The 22036-nt window shown below is 43.2% G+C and overlaps 1 protein-coding gene across 1 annotated transcript in view; it reads right to left on the bottom strand.

Annotated features, from left to right (window-relative positions):
• The window catches only part of MYO5C (myosin VC), a 118577-nt gene that overhangs the window by 49328 nt on the left and 47213 nt on the right, over positions 1-22036 (bottom strand). Inside the window, exons 11-21 of the mRNA XM_019967848.2 lie at positions 21793-21874; positions 19477-19617; positions 17465-17590; positions 13924-14007; positions 11545-11679; positions 10613-10710; positions 8927-9013; positions 8354-8465; positions 5117-5328; positions 2478-2643; positions 1068-1214 (exon numbers count right to left, since the gene is read on the bottom strand). Of these exons, the coding sequence (XP_019823407.2) occupies positions 1068-1214; positions 2478-2643; positions 5117-5328; positions 8354-8465; positions 8927-9013; positions 10613-10710; positions 11545-11679; positions 13924-14007; positions 17465-17590; positions 19477-19617; positions 21793-21874 (1390 nt within the window). The remainder of the gene's footprint in view (positions 1-1067; positions 1215-2477; positions 2644-5116; positions 5329-8353; positions 8466-8926; positions 9014-10612; positions 10711-11544; positions 11680-13923; positions 14008-17464; positions 17591-19476; positions 19618-21792; positions 21875-22036) is intronic.

Genomic DNA, 22036 nt, shown 5'->3' with positions numbered 1-22036 from the left:
AGAGGCAGGAGATGTTCTAAACTGTCTAAACACAGATTCCTTTGAGTAGTTAAAAGATTGATTTGAAATTGTATTGGTGAAGGGTTTTTCACTTGTTGGGCTAATGTTTGCTGCTAAGTCTCCATATCCCTTACCTGCTGTGTCCCTGGCAGTGTATTGATTAATATAATTGGTGTAAGTAGTAGCTTTAATGTTTATAACCTGGGACCCTTGAGTTAATTCTTTTTCTTGTTATAGCCCACCACACCTTTGCTCTGTAGGAATGAAACTTTATCTAATGCTTTTGGAGGGTGGCTCCTGACCAATCACCTTTAGAGAAAAATAAGTTTTCTGAAGAAAGGGTCTTAAAATGTTAACAGGCCTCCGGGCCAGAAGATGATGCAAATCACCTAAGCTTTTGCATATGATAAGTCTGCAGGAAGAAAGCCTGGCTTGCTGCATGACTCTACCCCTTCCCCCATTATCCTCAATGCATAATTTAAGGTATAAAAACTACTTTGGAAAATAAAGTGTGGGCCTTGTTCACCGAAACTTGGTCTCCCCATGTCGTTCTTTCTCTCACCTTCTGGCTGAATTATTCAGCCTCTTTTCTCCACTGAATTTCCTCACTGAGCTATCCTTATTTTAGTCTCTTTTCTTCACTGAATTTTCCTACTGAACTATCCTTATTCTATTACTCTTTATATCCTTAATTAACATTTAATTAGGCAGTTGTTTCCTGATCCTCGCCGATGCCGTCCCCGCTTCGAATTCCCTGGATCCACCGGGGCTGGACCCCGGCAGCGACCTGAAGGAAATTGCTTTCTTTTGTGGGGTGGGGGCGGGGTGTTAAACAGACATTTCTGTGTCCTCTAAGGGGATCCAGCTGTCGTATAGCGCAGATGCACAACGTCCACTAACGGGGATAACATTGTGGCTCAAAGGGCAGAGAAAATTTTATGTTCAATTTTTCTTGTCTTGCCTTAAAATAACTTTATTTCATCAACAGCATAGTTAAGGAACTAGTCTGGAACTAAAATAAATCTGTTAGAAAGAGTAAATATGAAGGATGCATAATGAACACTTACCTGGTCTTCTAACTTTTTCTGCAAACGCTGAACTCTGTAAGTGAGCTGAATGTTGAGCACGAATCGTCGGATATTCTGAAATCTGCGTCTGGCCAGCCATGCCCGGGCATATTTCTGTAGGATCACAGCCTTGTGTTCCTTCAGCATCTTTAAAAGAAGATTTTGGGAAATGCAAAATGGGTCTCCACTGTTTTTTCTCATCAACTCTTTCAGTGTTGAGAGATGTAACTACCAGAATACTCCTACAGGGTGAAATACTAATTTTTTGTAATCAACCCACACAATTCTGTTTACCTATTTTTTTTTCAGATTTTTAAAAATTGAACTCTAGTTTACTTACAATGTTGTATGAGTTTCAAGTGTACCGCACAGTGATTCAGCTATACCTATATATATATTCTTTCTCAGATTTTTTCACTATAGGTTATTACAAGATATAGTTCCCTGTGTATAGTCTTTGTAGTTTATCTGTTTCATATATAGTAGTGCATATATGTTAATCCCAAAGTCTTAGTTTTTCTACTCCCCTCCCACTATCCTCTTGGTAACTAACCCTATGTTTGTTTTCGATGTCTGTGAATCTATTTCTGTTCCATAAATAAGTTCATTTGCATCATTTTAAAAGATTCCACATATAAGTGATGGCACATGATATTTGTCTTTCTCTGATTTACTTCACTTACTATGATAATTTCAAGCCTCAACCATGTTGCTGCAAATGACATTATTTCACACTTTTTTAATGGCTGAATAACATTCCGGTGTGTATGTGGTATGTATGTACCACATCTTGTTTATCCATTCATCTGTGAATAGACATTGAGGTTGTTTCCAGGTCCTGGCTACTGTAAACAGCACTGCTATGAACATAGAGGTGGGTGGATCTTTTCAAATTAGAATCTGTTCTAGATATATGCCCAGGAGCAGGATTGCAGGATCATATGGTAATTTTATTTTTAGCTTTTTAAGCAACCTCCATATGTTCTGCATAGTGGCTACACCAATTTACATTCCCACCAAAAATGTAGGAGTGCTCCCTTTTTTCCATAACCTTTCCAGCGTTTATTATTAGTAGATTTTTTGATGATGGCCAATCTGACTGGTGTGAGATGCTACCTCACTGTAGTTCTGACTTGCATTTCTCTAAATAATTAGTGATGCTGAGAATCTTTCATGTGCCTCTTGGCCATCTGCATGTCTTGTTTGGAGAAATGTCTATTTAGGTCTTCTGCCCATTTTTTGACTGGGTTATGTTTAGTAGTATAAGCTATTTGCATATTTTGGAAATTAATCCTTTGTTGGTAGCATTACTTGCAGATATTTTCTCCTACCTAGACTTTGGAAACAATAACCAAATCCTGGCTGCAGCAGACACATATGAACAGACATTCATATCCCAGAAAGCCACACCTTTTGATACCTCCTCCTTGCCAGGAATCCTCGGGTGTAGGCCTGGATGGTGATAGTGGCCACACGAATCAGCTGGTACAAGTTGCGGACGAGATACGCTCGACAGTACTTCTGAATGACAATGGCTGCCCATGCTTCTTTTAAGGCAGTGGCAGTAACAGCTTTCCTTGGTTAAAAAGAATGCAGAGTAAACCTGTTGCCAATGGGGCACTGACTTCCACCCCAGAGCAACCAGCTTGCACAATACTTCTTAACTGAGGCATATTCCAAAGTTCTGCAAATTATGCATTTAACGTTGGAATGGTTTACGCTAATGTCTAGTCAAGATCAGTGTTATTACTTCTTCTTTCCATCCTGATTCGAACATGGATCTGTTCCAGGAATGAGGCACCACAGGGGAACTATCCCACTCTTCACATTCAGGCCGATCACCCCACCATCACTCACATACCCACAGAGGCTGTGACAACACAACTGTGCTTTGGCTTTGCGCTTGCTCATTCATCTAGTCATTCATGTGGGAGATCATGCTGGCACCTCCAGATCAGGGGTTGAAAAACTATGGCCTTGGGGCCACAGCTGCACCTTCCCACCTGCTATTGTCACATTTTGTTGTAACATAGCCACACTTATTATTTACATATAGCCCATGGCTGATTTCATGCTACAAAGGTAGAGTTTAATAGTTGTGAGAGAAACCACAAGACCCCCAAAAGCCCAAACATTTGGCCCTTACAGAAAAAGTTTGTCAACTCCTATATGATGGCCTGGAGGTGAGGAGAAAGTTCTTACTTGCAGAGTTCACAACCTCGTAAAACAGACTTAGAAATGGTCAAGTGGGATAAGAAGAAAAATAAAATTACTACTAAAAGATCTGTAAGAGAGATCTTACTGAACTATCATTCTGCTTGGGAAGAACTGACATGTCAGCCAGGCTTGACAGAAAAGTAGGATTTCTGAAGACAGTAAAGGCTGGAAAAGGCATTTCAGACTAAGGGACAGGTGAAGACACGGAGGCCTAGCAGTGCCTGAAACATTCAGAAAAAGAGAATTTGTCTGGAGTTGCCAGAATATAAGATACATGGAGAAAACTGGTAGTTAGTGAGGTGAGAAAAAATAGATGGGGACTGTTTGTTATCAAAATATGTACTTACTGAACATGTACTATGTGCCACTCACTGTGCTGGGTCCTAGATATGGATGCAGAGGCAACCAGGCAAGTATCATCCCTGTCCTCTCAGAGCGTCTGTGCTTATGGCTCCATCCAAGCCATGGGGACCCATGAGTACCATGTCAAAGGCTGAGTGCCCTTCTCTGGGAAACAGGGGCCACTGCAAGCATGAGAGGCAGGAGCAGGGGCTCTATGAGGCACTGCTTTAGAAGTCAGGAAGGAGAGGCAGCGGGTAGAGGGCTGTGCTACAGAGTGAAACACAAATGATAATGAAGGCTCCATGCAGGGCAGGGGTGTGGGAATGAAATAAGCAGGACAGACACAGGAGGCAAATGGAGGAAGCATGAGTTTGGGGAAGACAGTAACTCTGGACTTTCCTGCCCTGGGGACTCCTGCAATTAACTGAAACCAGAGGCTTGAGAGGGAAAGCGAGACTGACTGTAAGTGTATGTAAGATGGTTGCCTAGGGGAACGTGGGCCAGGAGGTAGGGGCAGGGTGGTGGAATGGCAAGCCCAGTTTGGGGTGGGCTGAGATGAAGGCTGTGGTGTGTCAGTCACGTGGAGGAGCCCAGATACTGCTGGAGGTCAGGCATAAGGCTCAGGATGAGGGAACCTGAGCTACACAGCCTATCTTTAAAAACCTGGCTCTCCTACTACTGTCACAGCAAGGGAAGGAGGGAGGCTGGGCAGACACGGAGATGCTCACAGTGCTATCCAGGAAGGATGCTCGTCTCGCTGGCCATCCCAGGACGGCCTCTTGGGAGCGCTCACAGAGGGGTGGGATGGCTGTGTCCTCCACTCGGGCAGCCCTACCCAGGGCACTCATTGCTTGTGGGCAGAGCCTTGCCACGATCTCTCAGGCATGGTCTGGCCCCACTACCTGCAAGTTAGGTTGGTCAGTGGTGCCCTTATTCACAAGCTTCACTTGGACCCTGATCACCCTTAGGCGTTTTAAGTTCCCAAGGACTAGCGGCTCAGCCTCTCTACCTGGTCTCACCAGGAATTCTGGCCCTCTTCAGCAACACCCTGATCGGGGCTTTCTCTCATCAAGGTCTTGGTTGCCACCTCTGCCATGTGGGGACAGTACGCAGAGTCAGCACCACCTGCCCCCAAGGACACACCCGTCTGCTCTTGAGGCTCACAGCCACCTGTGTACCCACACACACATCTGCACCTGGGTCCTGGGAGAAAAGAGGCCCTGGGGGTGATAGGGAAGAAACTCGTACAGTTGCTCAAGTTTTCTTGATTCCAATTCCGAGGGTAAAGAATCTGCCTGCAATGCAGGAGAGCCAGGTTTGATCCCTGGGTCTGGCAGATCTGGAGAAGGGAATAGCTATCCAATTTCCAATTGCCTGAAGAATTCCATGGACAGAGGAGCCTGGCAGGCTACAGATCATGGGGTCTCAATGAGTTGGACATGACTGAGCGACTAACACTTACCCAATTTTCACTCCTGGTTTCAACATACCTCACGGTTTTCTGACCCCGGAAGTACTGCTGGATGATCAGGGCCGCTTGTCTCTCTCTGAGGAATTTTTTTCTCTGGAGCCAGCCACGGATGTGCTTTTGTATCACAATACAACCCTGCCTCAGTTTATCCAACCGGAGTTTTTCTAAATAAGCCACTTGCCCTGCTCTGAAGAAAATTTTGGTTTTACCAAACTGGTACTGATTAGAATCCTGGAAGAGAAAAATGACATAATCAGAACAAACTGTCAAATTTTCTACAGTATTTGGAAAAGATGTTTAGAGATCCAAACACACCACCAATATTGTTATTTTGACATCTCTGTTCTTTGACATAAAGAGGAAAACTGATTGTGACCTGGAAGTTTATGTTTTGCCTTTTTTGTTTAAAGACTCTTCGGAAGAAGAAGTGGACAGGAGGGTGAGGGTTGTGTCTGTGGGGTGAGGGTGAGAGGGGATGTTATTATTGTGGGTGATTTTCAACTGGGCTGCTGGGGAGCTCCAGCCACTTATAGGTGGTTTTCACAGAAGGGCAGAGGTGCCTGGAAAGGCTTCATTTCTGTCTTCATTTGGCGTCTCTTCATCAATCTTCCAACAAAACGAGAGAAGAGTCTCTACATGGACATCGCCAGATGGCCAACACCGAAGTCAGACTGATTTTTGCAGCCAAAGATGGAGAAGCTCTATACAGTCAGCAAAAACAAGACCAGGAGCTGACTGTGGCTCAGATCATGAACTCCTTATTGCCAAATTCAGACTAAAGTTGAAGAAAATGGTGAAAACACTAGACCATTCAGGTATGACCTAAATCAAATCCCTTATGACTATACACTGGAAGAAATAGATTTAAGGGATTAGATCTGATAGACAGACTGCCTGATGAACTATGGACAGAGGTTCGTGACATTGTACAGGAGACAGGGATCAAGACCATCGCCATGAAAAAGAAATGCAAAAAAGCAAAATGGCTGTCTGGGGAGGCCTTACAAATAGCTGTGAAAAGAAGAGAAGCAAAGGAGAAAAGCAAAGATATATCCATTTGAATGCAGAGTTCCAAAGAATGGCAAGAAGAGATAAGAAAGCCTTCCTCAGTGATCACTGCAAAGAAATAGAGGAAAACAATAGAATGGGAAAGACTAGAGATCTCTTCAAGAAAATTAGAGATACTAAGGGAACATTTCATGCAAAGATGGGCTTGATAAAGGACAGAAATGGTATGGACCTAACAGAAGCAGATGATATTAAAAACAGGTGGCAAGAATACACAGAAGAACTGTACAAAAAAGATCTTCATGACCCAGATAATCATGATAGAGTGATCACTGACCTAGAGCCAGACATCCTGGAATGTGAAGTCAAGTGGGCCTTAGAAAGCATCACTACGAACAAAGCTAGTGGAGGTGATGAAATTCCAGTTGAGCTTTCCTAATTCTGAAAGATGATGCTGTGAAAGTGCTGCACTCAATATGCCAGCAAATTTGGAAAACTCAGCAGTGGCCACAGGACTGCAAAAGGTTAGTTTTCATTCCAATCCCAAAGAAAGGCAATGCCAAAGAATGCTCAAACTACCACACAATTGCACTCATCTCACATGCTAGCAAAGTAATGCTCAAAATTCTCCAAGCCAGGCTTCAGCAATACGTGAACCGTGAACTTCCAGATATTTAAGCTGGTCTTAGAAAAGACAGAGGAACCAGAGATCAAATTTACAACATCTGGTGGATCATCGAAAAAGCAAGAGAGTTCCAGAAAAACATCTATTTCTGCTTTATTGACTATGCCAAAGCCTTTGACTGTGTGGATCACAATAAACTGTGGAAAATTCTGAAAGAGATGGGAATACCAGACCACCTAATCTGCCTCTTGAGAAACCTCTATGCAGGTCAGGAAGCAACAGTTAGAACTGGACATAGAACAACAGATTGGTTCCAAATAGGAAAAGGAGTACATCAAGGCTGTATATTGTCACGCTGCTTATTTAACTTCTATGCAGAGTACATCATGAGAAACGCTGGGCTGGAGGAAGCACAAGCTGGAATCAAGATTGCCGGGAGAAATATCAATAACCTCAGATATGCAGATGACACCACCCTTATGGCAGAAAGTGAAGAAGAACTAAAGAGCCTGTTGATGAAAGTGAAAGAGGAGAGTGAAAAAGTTGGCTTAAAGCTCAACATTCAGAAAACGAAGATCATGGCATCTGGTCCCATCATTTCACGGCAAATAGATGGGGAAACAGTGGAAACAGTGTCAGACTTTATTTTTTGGGGCTCCAAAATCACTGCAAATGGTGACTGCAGCCATGAAATTAAAAGACGTTTACTCCTTGGAAGGAAAGTTATGACCAACCTAGATAGCATATTGAAAAGCAGAGACATTGCTTTGTCAACAAAGGTCCGTCTAGTCAAGGCTATGGTTTTTCCAGTGGTCATGTATGGATGTGAGAGTTGGAGTACAAAGAAAGCTGAGCACCAAAGAATTGATGCTTTTGAACTGTGGTGTTGGAGAAGACTCTTGAGACTCCCTTGGACTGCAAGGAGATCTAACCAGTCCATCCTAAAGGAGATCAGTACTGGGTATTCATTGGAAGGACTGATGATGAAGCTGAAACTCCAATACTTTGGCCACCTGATGCAAAGAGCTGACTCTTTGGAAAAGACCCTGCTGCTGGGAGGGATTGAGGGCAGGAGGAGGGGACGACAGAGGATGAGATGGTTGGATGGCATCACCGACTCAATGGACATGGGTTTGGGTAAACTCCAGGAGTTGGTGATGAACAGGGAGGACTGGCATGTTGCAGTCCATTTTCAGGCACAACTGAGTGACTGAACTGCACTGGATACCACTCCTCTCCTGGCCATCAGAGCTACTTTCCCCATCTCTTTTCTGTCAAAACTCATGGCTTCAGCAACCTTCTAAATCCACACTGAGAGCCACGACCTGGCTTAATGACTGTGTAGCTGAATGTGTAACATAAGTTAGGCCCACAGAAGTCGCTGGGTTGCAGGAGAGTCCAGCAGGACAGGAGGACTTGGTGGGGTAGGGGAGGGACCCTGAAGATGAGTCCTGCTGTTGGGAGATGATGCTCCATGAGTAAGTCTGCTCTGACCTCCTTAGCACACAGACACTCGGGCACATCTTCTTTCTTCCCAGGCATTCATGACATTTATGGCCCCAAGACACAGGCAAAGATGAGGCAAGTGCTTGGGAGCCCTTGATTCCAGGAAGGAGGACTGACCTGGATGAGCCGGTGTAAGACCAATTTGCACACTTCCTTCTTATCGCTGAATGAAAGCTCCTGCTTGGTCATGAGGACCCCATAGCGGCTGTAGAACTCAATGTATGTCCACCTGGAAAACCAAGGCAGACCTGAGGAGGCAGGCTGGAGGAAAGCGCACATGCTGTCTGTGGACCCCACAGGCTTACTTGCCACTGTTTGGGGGGCCTTGACCTTTGACCCAGAGATGCTGGGACACCGCCCAAGCCTCACCTGAGCACACTTGTGTGCTCCCCGGATGACTTCTGTTAATGCTCCACTTCAACAACTGTCTCCCCCACCCCCTCCAGACCGCTGTCCCAGGAGCCCTGGGGGGGCAGCAGGTGACCCTCACTAGGACAGATGGGGTGGCAGGTGGGGACGGTGGCCTCTGTCTACCATGCTGCCCGTCTATCACCCTCTCTGACCTTCCCACGGCATGGTGGGATATCTTATGGACAGATCTGCCGGAACACAAGGCAGTTCCTCCCTTGGTTCTCAGCACAGACCTGAAGTTGGGCACTCTTCCCCCCAAATGAGGAGCTGACAACATACCTAGAAGGGTAGCTCTGGGCACTAATGCGAATCGTTTCTAAGACGCCACAGGCTCGCAGCTGCTGAACAATTCTTTTGGAGTCAAACCTTAAGGACGATTTGATCATGTATTAAATCATCATAGTTGACAAACAGGCCCATAAACAGTGTAGCAGACCTGCCCCGAATGTGAGCTCCTGGGGACCAGGATCTGCCTGTCTGACCCCCAAACCCAGCAGATACTTGATAAATACGTGTTGGATGTCATTGAGGGTAGCACCTCTGTGGAACAGTTCAGAAGCCACACTGAGGACACGGAAAGGACCAGTTGATTGTTTCTTTTTTTTTGGAGTTTCAAATCAGCTTTCTAAAGACTATCCAGTGTGAATTAATAGTTGAAGAATGTATGATATTTGAGAATAGTTCCAATTAAAAGTAAACTATTGAAATTTAGGTTATTAAAATAATAAATATGAAGCAGAATATATATACTTGCATAAATATATAACTTCTTTAATCTACCATTCTTCGTTATGATGGTATGCCATCACTTGGACTAAGAGGAATGTATGCCCTAGGTCTACATCCAAACTGTTGTTCTGTACTTACTACAATTTTGAACCACAACATTTTAAAAATATTTTATGTCTTGATAAAAAACGTTAAATTATTGTAAGAAAACAATTAATAAATAACCAACATTTAGGAGAAATAGATCATGGAAATCTGCTTCAGTTTTTAGATTCAAATGAATAAATGTTTAAAAGTTTTTGGTAGATACACAGTAACTTAATTCCAGTAATTTGACTTTCAAAATATTTACCTCAAACTAACTTTTTAACATCTGTTTTACTCTTTATAGTATGATCATTTAGAGGGCTCCAAAAAACCATATGCTAATCCTAACAGATGCAGAAAAGGCTTTCAACAAAATTCAACATTCATTTATTATAAAAATTCTCCAGAAAGTGGTAAAGAGGGAACCTACTTCCACATAATAAAGGCCCTGTATGATAAACCCCCAGCAAACATTATTCTCAACTGGGAAGAACTGAAAGCATCTCCTCTGGGAGCAGCTGATTCTGACCAAGATGGCAGGAGCAGCTTTGTGGGGAAACGACAACCAGAGTGAGAGAAACATCCAAGTTCCCCATCCTAGCACCTACACGTTGCTATGTTCCCTGTACAAGACACTCCCCAGGTGGCCCTCTGGCCTAGGTCTGACCCTCTGAGGACCCCAGACACAGGACAGTGCAGCCCCTAAGGTGCCTCTCAGCTCGAGTCACCTAAGAGACCCTCTGTAACTTCTACTCGTGGGTTCGGGTCTTCCTCTTGGGGCCCCAGAGAACAAGCCTAAGACCTCATGCCAGGTTTGAAGGCAAAACTTCAGACCCCTCTACAGCCTTTCTCCTGCAAACACATACAAATTCTCACCATCAAGGAAAATGTTCTGGCTTTCTCAGTTGCATAAGCCCTAGCCGTAGAATAATTCTTTCAGATCTAGCCCCTTTGCTTAATCCCGGAGATGAGCCGGCTTAGCCAGAGGGGTTGAACTAATACTAGATGTAGAGGGCAGACTTGTTTTGAATCATTTAAAAACCCAGAAATAGTAAAGTTCTAGACAATTATAAGCAAATTCTCCAACATCATGACAGAGACGGCTTTCTCGGTGTTTGCCCCCACCCTCCTCTGTTGCAGAACACTTACTCAAAGGGCAGTTTCTCATCATTTGGCTTAATGCATCGGACATAGTGGGGAGTGGTGGCGTTGAGTGTCTCCATGAGCAAGTACAGAGAGCTGCGGAACTAGGAAACAAGGTCAGGCGACAAACATTGCCCTGAATATAATAACGCTCAGATGAAGGTTAAAAGAAAAAAAGGGCCTCTACTGTATAGCACAGGGAACTCTGCTCAATGTCCCGTGGCAGTCTGGATGGGAGGGGAGTTTGGGGGAGAATGGATACATGTATATGTATGGCTGGGTCCCCTTGCTGTTCATCTGAAACTATCACAACATTGTTAATCAGCCATACTCCAGTATAAAATAGAAAGTTAAAAAAAGAGGTTCAACCTTGATAAGTTACTCAAGAAGAGGAAAAATGAAATTCATGCATAAACATCTATTATGAAAGGTTTTAGTCTATGACTGGGTTTATCTCAGCATATCCTGCTTTTACGGACAGAGGAGTTCTCTGTCCAATACTCCCCAACAGCCAAGGGCTTAGTGAGGCAGGTTATTGTGCAAACATACAGTTTGCTCAGAGGTGGAGGCACCATGACGATGAACTACTACTCTTCTTTGCATTTATATTAGGTTTGAAGAAGCCCAGTGCCAGTGTCCATGTCCATGGCTTCCTAGGTAATGCAATGGTAAAGAATCTGCCTGCCAGTGCGGGAGACATAAGAGACATGGGTTCGATCCCTGGGTCTGGAAGATCCCCAGGAGGAGGGTGTGGCAACCCACGCCAGTATTCTTGCCTGGAGAATCTCATGGAGAGAGGAGCCTAGCAGGCTATAGTCCAAAGGGTCACAAAGAATCAGATACAACTGAGCACAGCACAGTGTCCAGGCCCAGAATGGTCCCACCCAGCCCTGATCCTGCCCTCAGCCTGGCTGGGCCTTCAGCCACTCTCTGGGTACCTTGCTCCCCACGGTGCTCCGGAAATGCTTGTTGTTTGGCTTGATGACTGGCTTTGCAGATTTCACTGTGATTGCTGAACCAAATGGGGAAGAAGGAACTGGATTTTCTTGAAAAAAGTTGGCACAGAGATGAAACTAGGAAGAACAGAGAGGGTTTTAATGTCAAAAGTGTTTGCCCACAGTCCTCAGCTGGTATAATCGAGGAAAAGGTCAACATAATCCCAACCTGTCTAAACCAGTGGTGGGTAAAGTAACAATCCGGGCCAAATCTCAGTTCCACAAGGGGACCGCCCTCACTGGGGATGCCTGATGGTTTCTTTCCCAGGAATGAGAGCAGGAAGGAAACCATGTGAATATCTGTATGTGGGTATCGCTCCACCAGTCAGAAAACGAGATAATCTTCCTCCTTCTGTGCCTTGGCTCATGTTGCTTCTGCACTTGGAACCTCTTCCCTCCTAACCTCACATTCTCAGCCCCACAGATTTAACTGTTGTTCAGTCACTAAGTTGTGCTGGACTCTTTGTGACCACATGGACTGCAGCCTGCCAGGTTCCTCTGTCTTCCACCGTCTCCTAGAATTTGCTCAAATTCATGTCCAATGAGTTGGTGATGCTATCTAAACCCTACCCATTATTTAAGGTTCTATTATAATATTTTCAGCCCCACTCCCTTCAGAATACCTTTCCTGGTATCCCAGCATGTATTAATTCCAACTTCCTCTGAGTTATCTTAATCTTTAATCTGTACCTTTTTTTAAGACACTACTTTCTACTCTGCATCACTTTTTCCTTTAAATGCCTTATCTCTTAGAGAAGACCTTATGTTTTCTTCTTTTAAATCAGACATTGAGAATCTCCTTTGGGGGAGAGTTCTTGCCTGATGTATCCTGTAGCCCCCATGGAACAAGTAAATGCGAAATTCCCAGGCCTCTGATAGCTTGTGGGTTTAGTGGAGAGACCCATCTGTGCTTCATGGCAATCTGAATCCCTCTTGAGGAATTCAGCATGCTGGACCCCAAGCTGGCCTGGGGTGAGTATACATACAATCGGTGAATTACGTCAACTAATTTGGTACACAAAATACAGACTATTTCTACATTGAATTCTCTGTCATAGATCAATGTTAATAACTGAAGTTTCCATGGCCTGTGATTTATTTATGACCATTAGGGGAAGTGCTCAGGCTTATTTGGGAAACTGTCAAAACACCTGAGCATTAACAAAGGACAAGAGACCTTCAAAAACAAGGAAAATAAGTATGATAATCAAATCTTCACAAAAAATGAAGGACTGTGGATGAAACATCCTTATTCTCAAACTTTAAGAATTTGAGTTCTTAAAATTCTTAAATTGAGAAAAATGTTTAAGGAGGAAAAGAAAAAGCCAGAAGTTACTCTTACGGTGACACTTCAGCACATGGTACCATGGATTCAAGGAGCCCACGTTCGCAGAGCAGCATCCTGCCTTGCTTTGGTTTCCTTGAGCACTTACTTAGCACTGCCTTCCACGAATTGCTCTCATCTGGGAGGTAGGTTGCTCCCTGTGCAATGTGAGCTCCTTGAGGTCAGGAACCCTATCTGTCTTGTTACTGCTGTTTCCCCAGAGTCTAGGACCGTGCTTGGTGTATGGTAGGTGCCCTATAAATATCTGTGAGTGAAGGTATAAAGTGTGAATGACTTTTTAAATGATCTTCTTCACTGTCCTTCCTCTCTATCATCGGCACATTTGATTTTTGATTTTGCATGTAGTAAAAATTTGAATGCTTTCAGAAGCTAGAAGCATATTTTAGTGCCAATTCTAAAATGGTCATTTTTTGTTTGTATATGAAACCACCTTGAGTGGCATCTAGATTTCTAATGAAGAAGGACAATACAGTTGGGATTAAGTATCTTGGACTAGTACTGGATCTTCTGAAGCATCTGGCCAGCTTGGTATCCTGTGAAAGTTTTTTGTTTTCTGGGTAGACATTCTTATACAGTATTGTCTTTAAAATTAGATTGTCTCTTCTATATTGAAAGCATTTTTATATTTTCTAATTTAAAAATTAGTATTTTCTTATAGTGTGCAATAAAGCTGAAGAAGGATGTATGGTTTTTGCAAATACTTAAAGAGTAGATAAAATTTTAGATTTGTAAAATTAATATACTGTACTGGCACAAAATAGTTTTAAATTATAATTTAAAAAGCTCTCTAAAAATAAAAATAAAACAAAATAAAATACTCATCACTATACTAATGAGGATGATTTTTTGTATGTAGAAGCTACAATTTATTGTTACAAGACAGATAACATGCACATGTTTCTTTCTCTTGATACACATCTAGGTCCATGTCAAGTACACAATGAATAACATCAATTACCCTTTAGTACTTTACAAACCTTGCTTGCTCTCAGGATTTCAACCAGCATGTCATAGACGGTATCTCTGTTCTTCTCAAGGAAACCTTCACATTTATACTCTACCTATGCAAACAAAGGCGTTATTTCCAAAGAGGCAAAAGCTGAAAGCATCTAAGTACCACAAGTTTCTTTTTTTTTTTTTTTAAGAAAGATTAATGAAGGGGCTATAAAAGCAATGTTTTAAAAAGAGATCCAGTTTCTGTTTGTCTCAGCAACCTCATTATATTATAGAAATCTTGGAAAGCTGGGGCTGTGTCATCTGATGGGAAGCACTGTGTTCTCCCACTGCCTGGACTTCTCACTGGCCACTCTACACTCACCTACACTCACCTGTTAGTTTCCACTGGCCACAGGTGGGTGACTGTTCCCTGTTATATGTGCAATTAATAAACGAAGACCTCACTTAGGGTTCTCTTTGCCTTTGAAGTCACCAGGAGGAGCAGAAAAGCTCAGTGGTATCCTCTGAGTTCAAACAGAAATGTCTTCCTGAATCAGCATTAATGTGGTAGAAAGAAAAGAAAAACTGACCAGCTGACCACACAGCTTTCCAAGGCACAAAACCCTTAGAGTCAGATTTACAGTGGGTTAGAGTTTGGTTTAGAAAAACCCTCCATGAAGCCCTTTCTGATTCATAAGGCTTCTTGAATCTGTAACAACAAAATAGCCAGAGTGGCTCCTTAAATATTCAAATCTCTAGTTAGTGACAAAGCTACAGTCATCAAAACAGTATGGCACTGGCATAAAGACAGACACATAAATCAATATAACAGAGCAGAGAGCCCAGAAATGAACCCACACTTTTATGGACAATTAATCTATGACAAAGGAGGCAAGAGCATACGGTGGGGAAAAGACAGCCTCTCCGGTAAGTGGTGTTGGGGAAACTGGACAGCTACATGTAAAATAATCAAACTGGACTACTCCCACATCATGCACAAAAATAAATTCAAAATGGATTAAAATTTAAATGTAAGACCTGAAAACATAAAACTTGTAAAAGAGAACACAGGTAGCATGCTCTTTGACATTGGTCTTAGTAATACTTTGGGGGATATGTTTCCTCAGACCAGGGAAACAAAAGCAAAAATAAATCGGGCTACACCAAACTAAGAAGTTTTTACACAGCAAAGGAAACTATCAACAAAACAAAAAGGCCACCTACAGAATGGAGAAGTTATTTGTGAATGATATATCTGAAAAGGGATTAATATCCAAAATACAAGAACTTAGATAACTCAACTACAAAAAAAGAATCCTATTTCAAAAATGAGCAGAGAATCTGAATAGATATTTTTTCAAAGACAAACAGATGGTCACCAGGCACATGAAAAGATACTCAGGGCTACTAATCACTGGAGAAATCCAAATCAAAGCCACAGTGAGATAAACCTCACACCTGTCAGCATAGCTATCATTGAAAGGACAACAAATAACAAGTGTTGGTAAGGATGTGGGGAAAAGAGAACACTCGTGTACTGTCAGTGGGCATGCAGATTGGTGCAGCCACTATGGAAAACAGTATGGAGTTTACTCAAAAAATTAAAAATAGAATTACCATTTGATCCAACAATTCCACTCCTGGGGGGTGTGTGTGTGTGTGTGTGTATATATATATCTCAAGAAAACCAAAACACTAATTCAAAAAGATATTTGCACCCCTGTTGTTCATTGCAGCACTATTTACAATAGTCAAATTTCTGGACTGTTATTTTAAAATGTGATATTCTTCATAAATAAAAAAACATTTTAAAAATTGTGAACAAACAGGCTCTTGGGGTGCTGGAATGTGGAGGCAGAGAGGGTGTTCAGGGACCCCTGACAAGGACTCTGCTTTGTCCCATGGGGAGGAAAGTATCCTTACTGGTGCACAGTTGGGTTAGGAACCAGGAACGCTGGCTGGCTGTAAACACACCCGTGTGAATAAAGCACGAGCACTGTTGTGTAAGTTCTTCCAGGCTGGTGTGTGAGCCACTAGATAAACAAGCAATGGTGTAATAAATAGAGAGCTTTCCCAGGAGACTGTCTGCAGGGACTGTGTCCCAGGCAGCTGAGTGTCTCTGTCTGGGCTCTGAAGACCACAGCAAAGTGTGCTGACGTACTGTATCTAAGCACAGCTGCCTTGTTCTGAAAACAATTTTATTTTCCTGGCTAATTAAATTGAGAACGTAAGCTAACGCTATGGCATGTGTGGTTTCTTCCCTCCAATCCACAGTCCACACAAAATGCAGCGTTGTTAGCTCTCTTAAGAGGATCCTCTTAGAAGTACCAAATGACAAGAATTAAATGTACAGAAATCATGTACTATAGACAGGGTCTCTTGAAGTAAATCCCATATATGTGCTTTGCAGGAAGTCTGATACCTTTTTTTTTTTAAACTTGGGATCACAACTGAAATTATAAAGGACAGCTAGAAAATATAACTTGCTACATCAACACTTGTTTCATGAGCATCTCTTCAGGAGCCTATGTGAAAAACTAAAGCACTAAAAGGCGATCATGTTTAACAGCGCTCCTCTCGCCCACACAGGTTATTACAGCTGAGCAGCTGGCTGTCCCCTCCACTGCCCCTGTGGGCACCCAGGCACGACCAGCAGACTGACCCACAGCATCAGTGGCTAGGACACACAAGCCCAGGCTGTCCCCACAATCCCAAGGTGCAGGCCAAGCCACAGGAGTAACACCCAGCTGGGTAATAAAGCAGACAGCAGGAGTTTTCTTGAGGAAGGAAAGTAAGATGAGGAAGCATGTTTAGGCAGGTGGCTATGGTGAATTGTCTTCTTATCCTTCCATCTTCTAAGCTTTCTTTAATTTGATTTTTTTAAATAATTTTTGAAATTAAAGTAACATTTTTCCATAAGAAATTGGAGACATACAAAGAAAACAAAGATCACCTAGAAAACCCATCATCTTGAGTCAATCTATGTTACCAAAGTAATAAATAAATTATGACAATAGAAAAGCAAAGGGTCAAAAACAAGACATAGCTTTCAGTGTAGGAAACAACTACTCTGTCTTTTTTAAAAGTTTAATGTATTTTGGCTGTGCTGGGTCTTAGTTGTGGCACACAAACTCTATGTGTGGCATGTGAGATCTAGTTCCCTGACCAGGGGCTGAACCCAGGCCCCCGCACTGGGAGCATGGAGTTTTAGCCACTGGACCACCGGGGAGGTCCCTATCCAGTCTTGATTAGAACAATTTCATAGAGAAAATAAACTGATAAATGGTTAATGAACTTACGATAAGCCCCAAATCAGAAATGAGGTCCACTGGCAATACGTTTATCTTTAAAAAATATAATCGAAACTCATGTATTATGTGATAAAGCCAAATTGAGAACTGTCTCTCTCACACACACACACACACACACACACACACACTTGCGTACACACAAGTATTCCTCATCACAGCCACACGCTAAGTGTGACAATTCTGACCAGAAAAGCCCCTGGCTTGCCTGCTCATCCCAGGGGACAGCTAGACAGCCGTGGGCAGACAGCTCTGCTCCAGACTCTCACTGTACCTTATCTGCAAAGTGCTGGATGATAAAGGAGGTGTTTGACATTCTGGGTTTTTCAAACAAAGAGTTTTTGTTGACAAAATTATTATACAGCTTTTGAAGCCAGTTTTCATCAGTCCCATGTGGTAACTGGAAGAGAAAAGCAAACCAAATAGCAAGTAAGACAACTAGAGACAAAAGATTAACCAAGGGGAGGAAAAGTGCTAATTCTAAGAAACCAAGATGAGCTGCACTTCCAAGTGGACTGCTCGACACGGGAGGCTCCTTTTTTAACAGCAATAGAGGCAAGAGTCTGTCTTTGATCTTATTCTTTAGAGTGATATTTCAATAGACATTTTATCACTGCTCTTTTAGAAGAACAAGATGTTACCAATGAAAAGGAAACAGTGATATAATCATATAAGGATGAAGGATTTTATTTCTGCAAAACTGGCAGTATTTTAATATTTTTTCCCAAAGTAGTCTAAAGATTCAGGAAAAAGTAGCATAAATTCCATTAGGTGAAAACAATTTTTATTCTTGGTTGAATGGAGAAAGGTTGGCACCGAAATGTAGTCCTTTCCATCTCCTGCCTCAGGAAGAATTTTTCTTTTGTTTTACTGCCTAGTTAATAACTCCCTCCTTGAACTAAGCTAGTTGCAGAACTTGTTCTTGATACTGGTGATTTTGAAGCTATCACCAGCTATATTCAGCCTGAACTCTGTGAATCTAATACTACATAGTGTCCAAATGACATCTGCAAACTTCTTTGTGACACTGGTCACCTAGGGACTATCTCTGTAGTGTTAGTCACTCAGTTGAATCCAACTCTTTGCGATGTTAGGGACTGTCGCCCACCAGGCTCCTCCTGTCCATGGGATTCTTCAGGCAAGAATACTGGAGTGGGCAGCCATTTTCTCCTCCAGGGGATCTTCCCAACCCAGGGATGCAACACAGGTCTCCTGTGTTGCAGGGAGATTCTTTACCATCTGAGTCAACAGGGAAGCTCTGTAGATTTGGTACAAATATTCCTAGAGCCCACACTGGCCTCTGAACCCTGCCTCCAGTAGATCATCCCAGAATGTTTGGCCTTGGTGCTTGCCTTTTAATCTTACATCACTGCAGGGACTAAAACATAGGTGGCATCAGAAAGGATGGTTTGTGAGAAGAACCATGGAATTGAGAATTATAGGGAGAAAATACCAGTACGTCTTCAACATTATAATCATGGACAAGTGAAGTCGTTCAGTCGTGTCTGATTCTTTGCAACCCCAGGGACTGTAGCCTACCACGCTTCTCTGTCCAAGGGATTTTCCAGGCAAGAGTACTGGAGTGGGTTGCCATTTCCTTCTCCAGAGGATCTTCCTGATTCAGGGATTGAACCCAGGTCTTCCACATTGTAAGCAAGACGCTTTACCATCTGAGCATGGAAGGGGGTGATAAATCTTTGGAAAAAAAATGTGTTTAAACATTAAAATATCAATTTCCAACCAAAAAGACCAAATATCGTCCTAAGGGTTATTTTTTCCTATGGCCCCATGAAGGCCACTGCTAGGCTGACTCACTATAAAGTTGTTCCTCCCAGAGGGTAATAACAATAGGAAAATTCCTAGAGACTCTTTTCTCAATTGTATGATGTTGATTTTTCAGCTGTACCTCCCAGTGGATGACTCATGGAATCAGGAAGTAAGAGAAAACTCAATTCCTGTTAGTCATTAACAACTGGAGTGTGGTCACTTGCTGTTTCCATGTCTACTCTATATACACACCCAGAGACAGCTTCAAAGGGCTCCTCCCTGCTGGACATGACCTAAGAGGTCATGCATGTTACCCATGGGTGGGCTATACATGCTGAGGGTGGGAGATTTACCCGGCCTCCTGGGGTTCCTGCTATGGACTGCTGTCCCAGAATTAACAGCCAATCAACTGGTAATTGATCAATCAGGAATTTACATGTAGATTTTTAAAAATTCTATTTGGAAATAGGCTCATCTATTATTGCTCTGAAGTTAAAGAAAATTATTTTTAAAAGTTACCAAGCATTCTTCATCCAGTAACTCCAAAATGCCCATTTTTGCTTCAATCAGGTCAATGACTGGTTGGTTGTCATAAAAGTCTATCAGAGTCCAAGGAATGTCTTCCTTCATATACTCTTCTTGTTCAAGTTTAAAGACATGCTGGAAACCCACAAGTTAATATAGAAAGTAAAAGAGAGTATTAGAGTGTGCTTCTGAAGAACAGGACATAAACATTTGGAAAATGTAGGCACATGACTTGATTTGTAATGTTTATGGAAGCCTTTGAGGTGCATGTCACTCCCCTTTCCCACAATCAATGCTGCTGGGGTCCTAACCTGGGTCTAGTTGTCATCTTGCTGCCCAGGCTGAGTGGGTCCCCACATCCTGGGGTGTAAACTCTGGGCCAGCCTGCCACCTTTGGCACTCAAGGCGGTCCTGGAGCCTCTCCCTGCTCAGCCACTGCTGCTGTCAAACATGGAGCCAGTCTCTTTGATTGGGTTAAGAGCAAGCCCACCCAAGAGGGCTGGCTGTGGGGCCAGTGTGAGAGGCTAACAACTTGAAGAGCTTTGTGCATTACTTGTTTGAGCCACAGGGGTACAGGAAAGGCTTCCCAGAGGGCTGGCTCAGGCTCATCCTGGCTGCAGGTGGCAGAAGGGGGAGGGGTTGCGAGGAGAAAGGCTCCCATGGGAGAATCCCACTGGGAACTGCAGGAAGCCCAACAGGTGGCTGGGAACTGGACAGTGCCCACACAAGCTAGAAAGAGAGAGAGAACACACAATGGTAATGGCTGGAGTAATAGATGGGGCTGCGGAGGACGGCAGAGGGGAAATCATGCCAGACCAGATTCGTGGAGAACCCCCAGAGAATCTCAGTCCTGTGGCCTTTTCCTGGGGGCAGTGAGCACCCATGGAGTTCATGTCGAGACTTAGGTTCTGGAAAGGTAACTCAGTTTGGGGGTGGGAATGGCTTTGAAGAGGCCAGTACTGGAGGGGAGAGCCTAGACAGGACTCAGCCCAGGGCTCCTCAGAGGCCGGACACTGCAAGGAAGGGGAGTAAGAGCAAAGAGGCTGGGTGAATGCAAGGCTCAGGACACCGGGTCAGGGGTGGGGCTTTAACCACAGAAGGGAGCATAGACGACACCGAGGCCAAAAGAGGAAGGTGGCAGGGTCCCTTTGTCATGGCTTACCTCCCAGAGGCTACTCAGATGCAGGGGTCCAGCAGAGGCCAGATTTATGGGACAGGAGCCAGGAGAGAACTCACTAGGGCTTATACTTATATTTTAAGTCATTACCCCTCCCAGGAGGATCTGCCTATTGATAGATGACTCTAACAACATCAAAGGGGGAAAAATAAGGATTTAGTGGAAGAGGAGGAAAGGCAGAATAAAAAAAGAAAAGAATGGAATTTCAGCCTCTGATGTGTTATTTTCAGAGTGTCTCGCATATTTATCATTCTAAGGTTGCGGTGAATGTGTGTGTTGGGAAGCAAGGTGGCCCTGGAGTCCGGAGAGGGGCAGGATCCACATGTACTATTTGACTTCAGGTGAGTTATGCAGCATATCCACTTGGAATAAATCTTAGTTTCAGTTTTAAATGCTAAACTTCCAGGGAATCCATGAGAATGATAACAGAGTACAAATGTGGGGTGAAATTTAATGCTTATACATGGATTAACTCTGGAGCAAGGAATAAGAAAGAAAAGAAGCATTTACTGAATATTATTCAATATTAAGTCTTCTCCTCACAAGAATACTAGGAAAATACAACTGGCTCATTTTCAAAATGAGAAAACTGAGGCTCAGAGAACCCAAGGCCCCAGAGGAAGGAGGTGGTAAATCTGAGACTCAAATCCACTTCCGTTTCAGCAAAAGCTCATGCTCTCTATGATGTCACACTATCTTTGCCTCATGAGTTGTGTGGGAGAAGCTGAATTTCAAAGACAAGCAGGAGTTCTCCAGGTGAAGAGGAAGGGATGGGAAAGGACAGGGGCAGGGGGGTTGTGGCAGAGAGTATGTGCAGATACCGAGGCTCACAAGGACCGGAGCCTGCAGGAAACTAAGTGACTTGGTCTGGCTGGAATGGGTCTGTATCCAAGAATGGCAGGTGATGAACTGAAACAAACGTTGGCAGGTGCCTCCACAAAAATGACATCGGATGGGAAGGTGCAGTTTCAAGAAACAGCCACAAGATGGTGCAGTGAGCCAGCATGTGACTCTTTAATGCTGGTGAGATTTGAGGAGGACAAGAGCCAGACTCGGACTCGCTCCCTGTTCAGACAGACAGACAGACAGACACAGCTGAGAGCAAGTTTCAAGAAGGCAAAAAAGTCACCTACCAGGTTAAACTGCTGTTGCAGCTTTTCATTAGCATAATTTATGCAAAACTGTTCAAAGCTGTTCACATCAAAGGTTTCAAAACTGAAATACAATTTAAACTAGTTAAGACATAACTTGAAGGACATACATACTTGCTTATAGGTTAGTATTCTTCACAACTTTAATAGTGTAACTGTTTTTTATGTTTTCTGTGAGTTTTAAACATGCTTCAATTCTTGTTTTAACCATCCTAGCAGTCAGCTT

Source organism: Bos indicus, chromosome 10 (genome assembly GCF_029378745.1).
Source record: "Bos indicus isolate NIAB-ARS_2022 breed Sahiwal x Tharparkar chromosome 10, NIAB-ARS_B.indTharparkar_mat_pri_1.0, whole genome shotgun sequence".
In the NCBI taxonomy this organism is placed as follows: domain Eukaryota; kingdom Metazoa; phylum Chordata; class Mammalia; order Artiodactyla; family Bovidae; genus Bos; species Bos indicus.
Note: the sequence above shows the minus strand (reverse complement) of the source record. Positions and strands in the feature narration are given on the sequence as shown.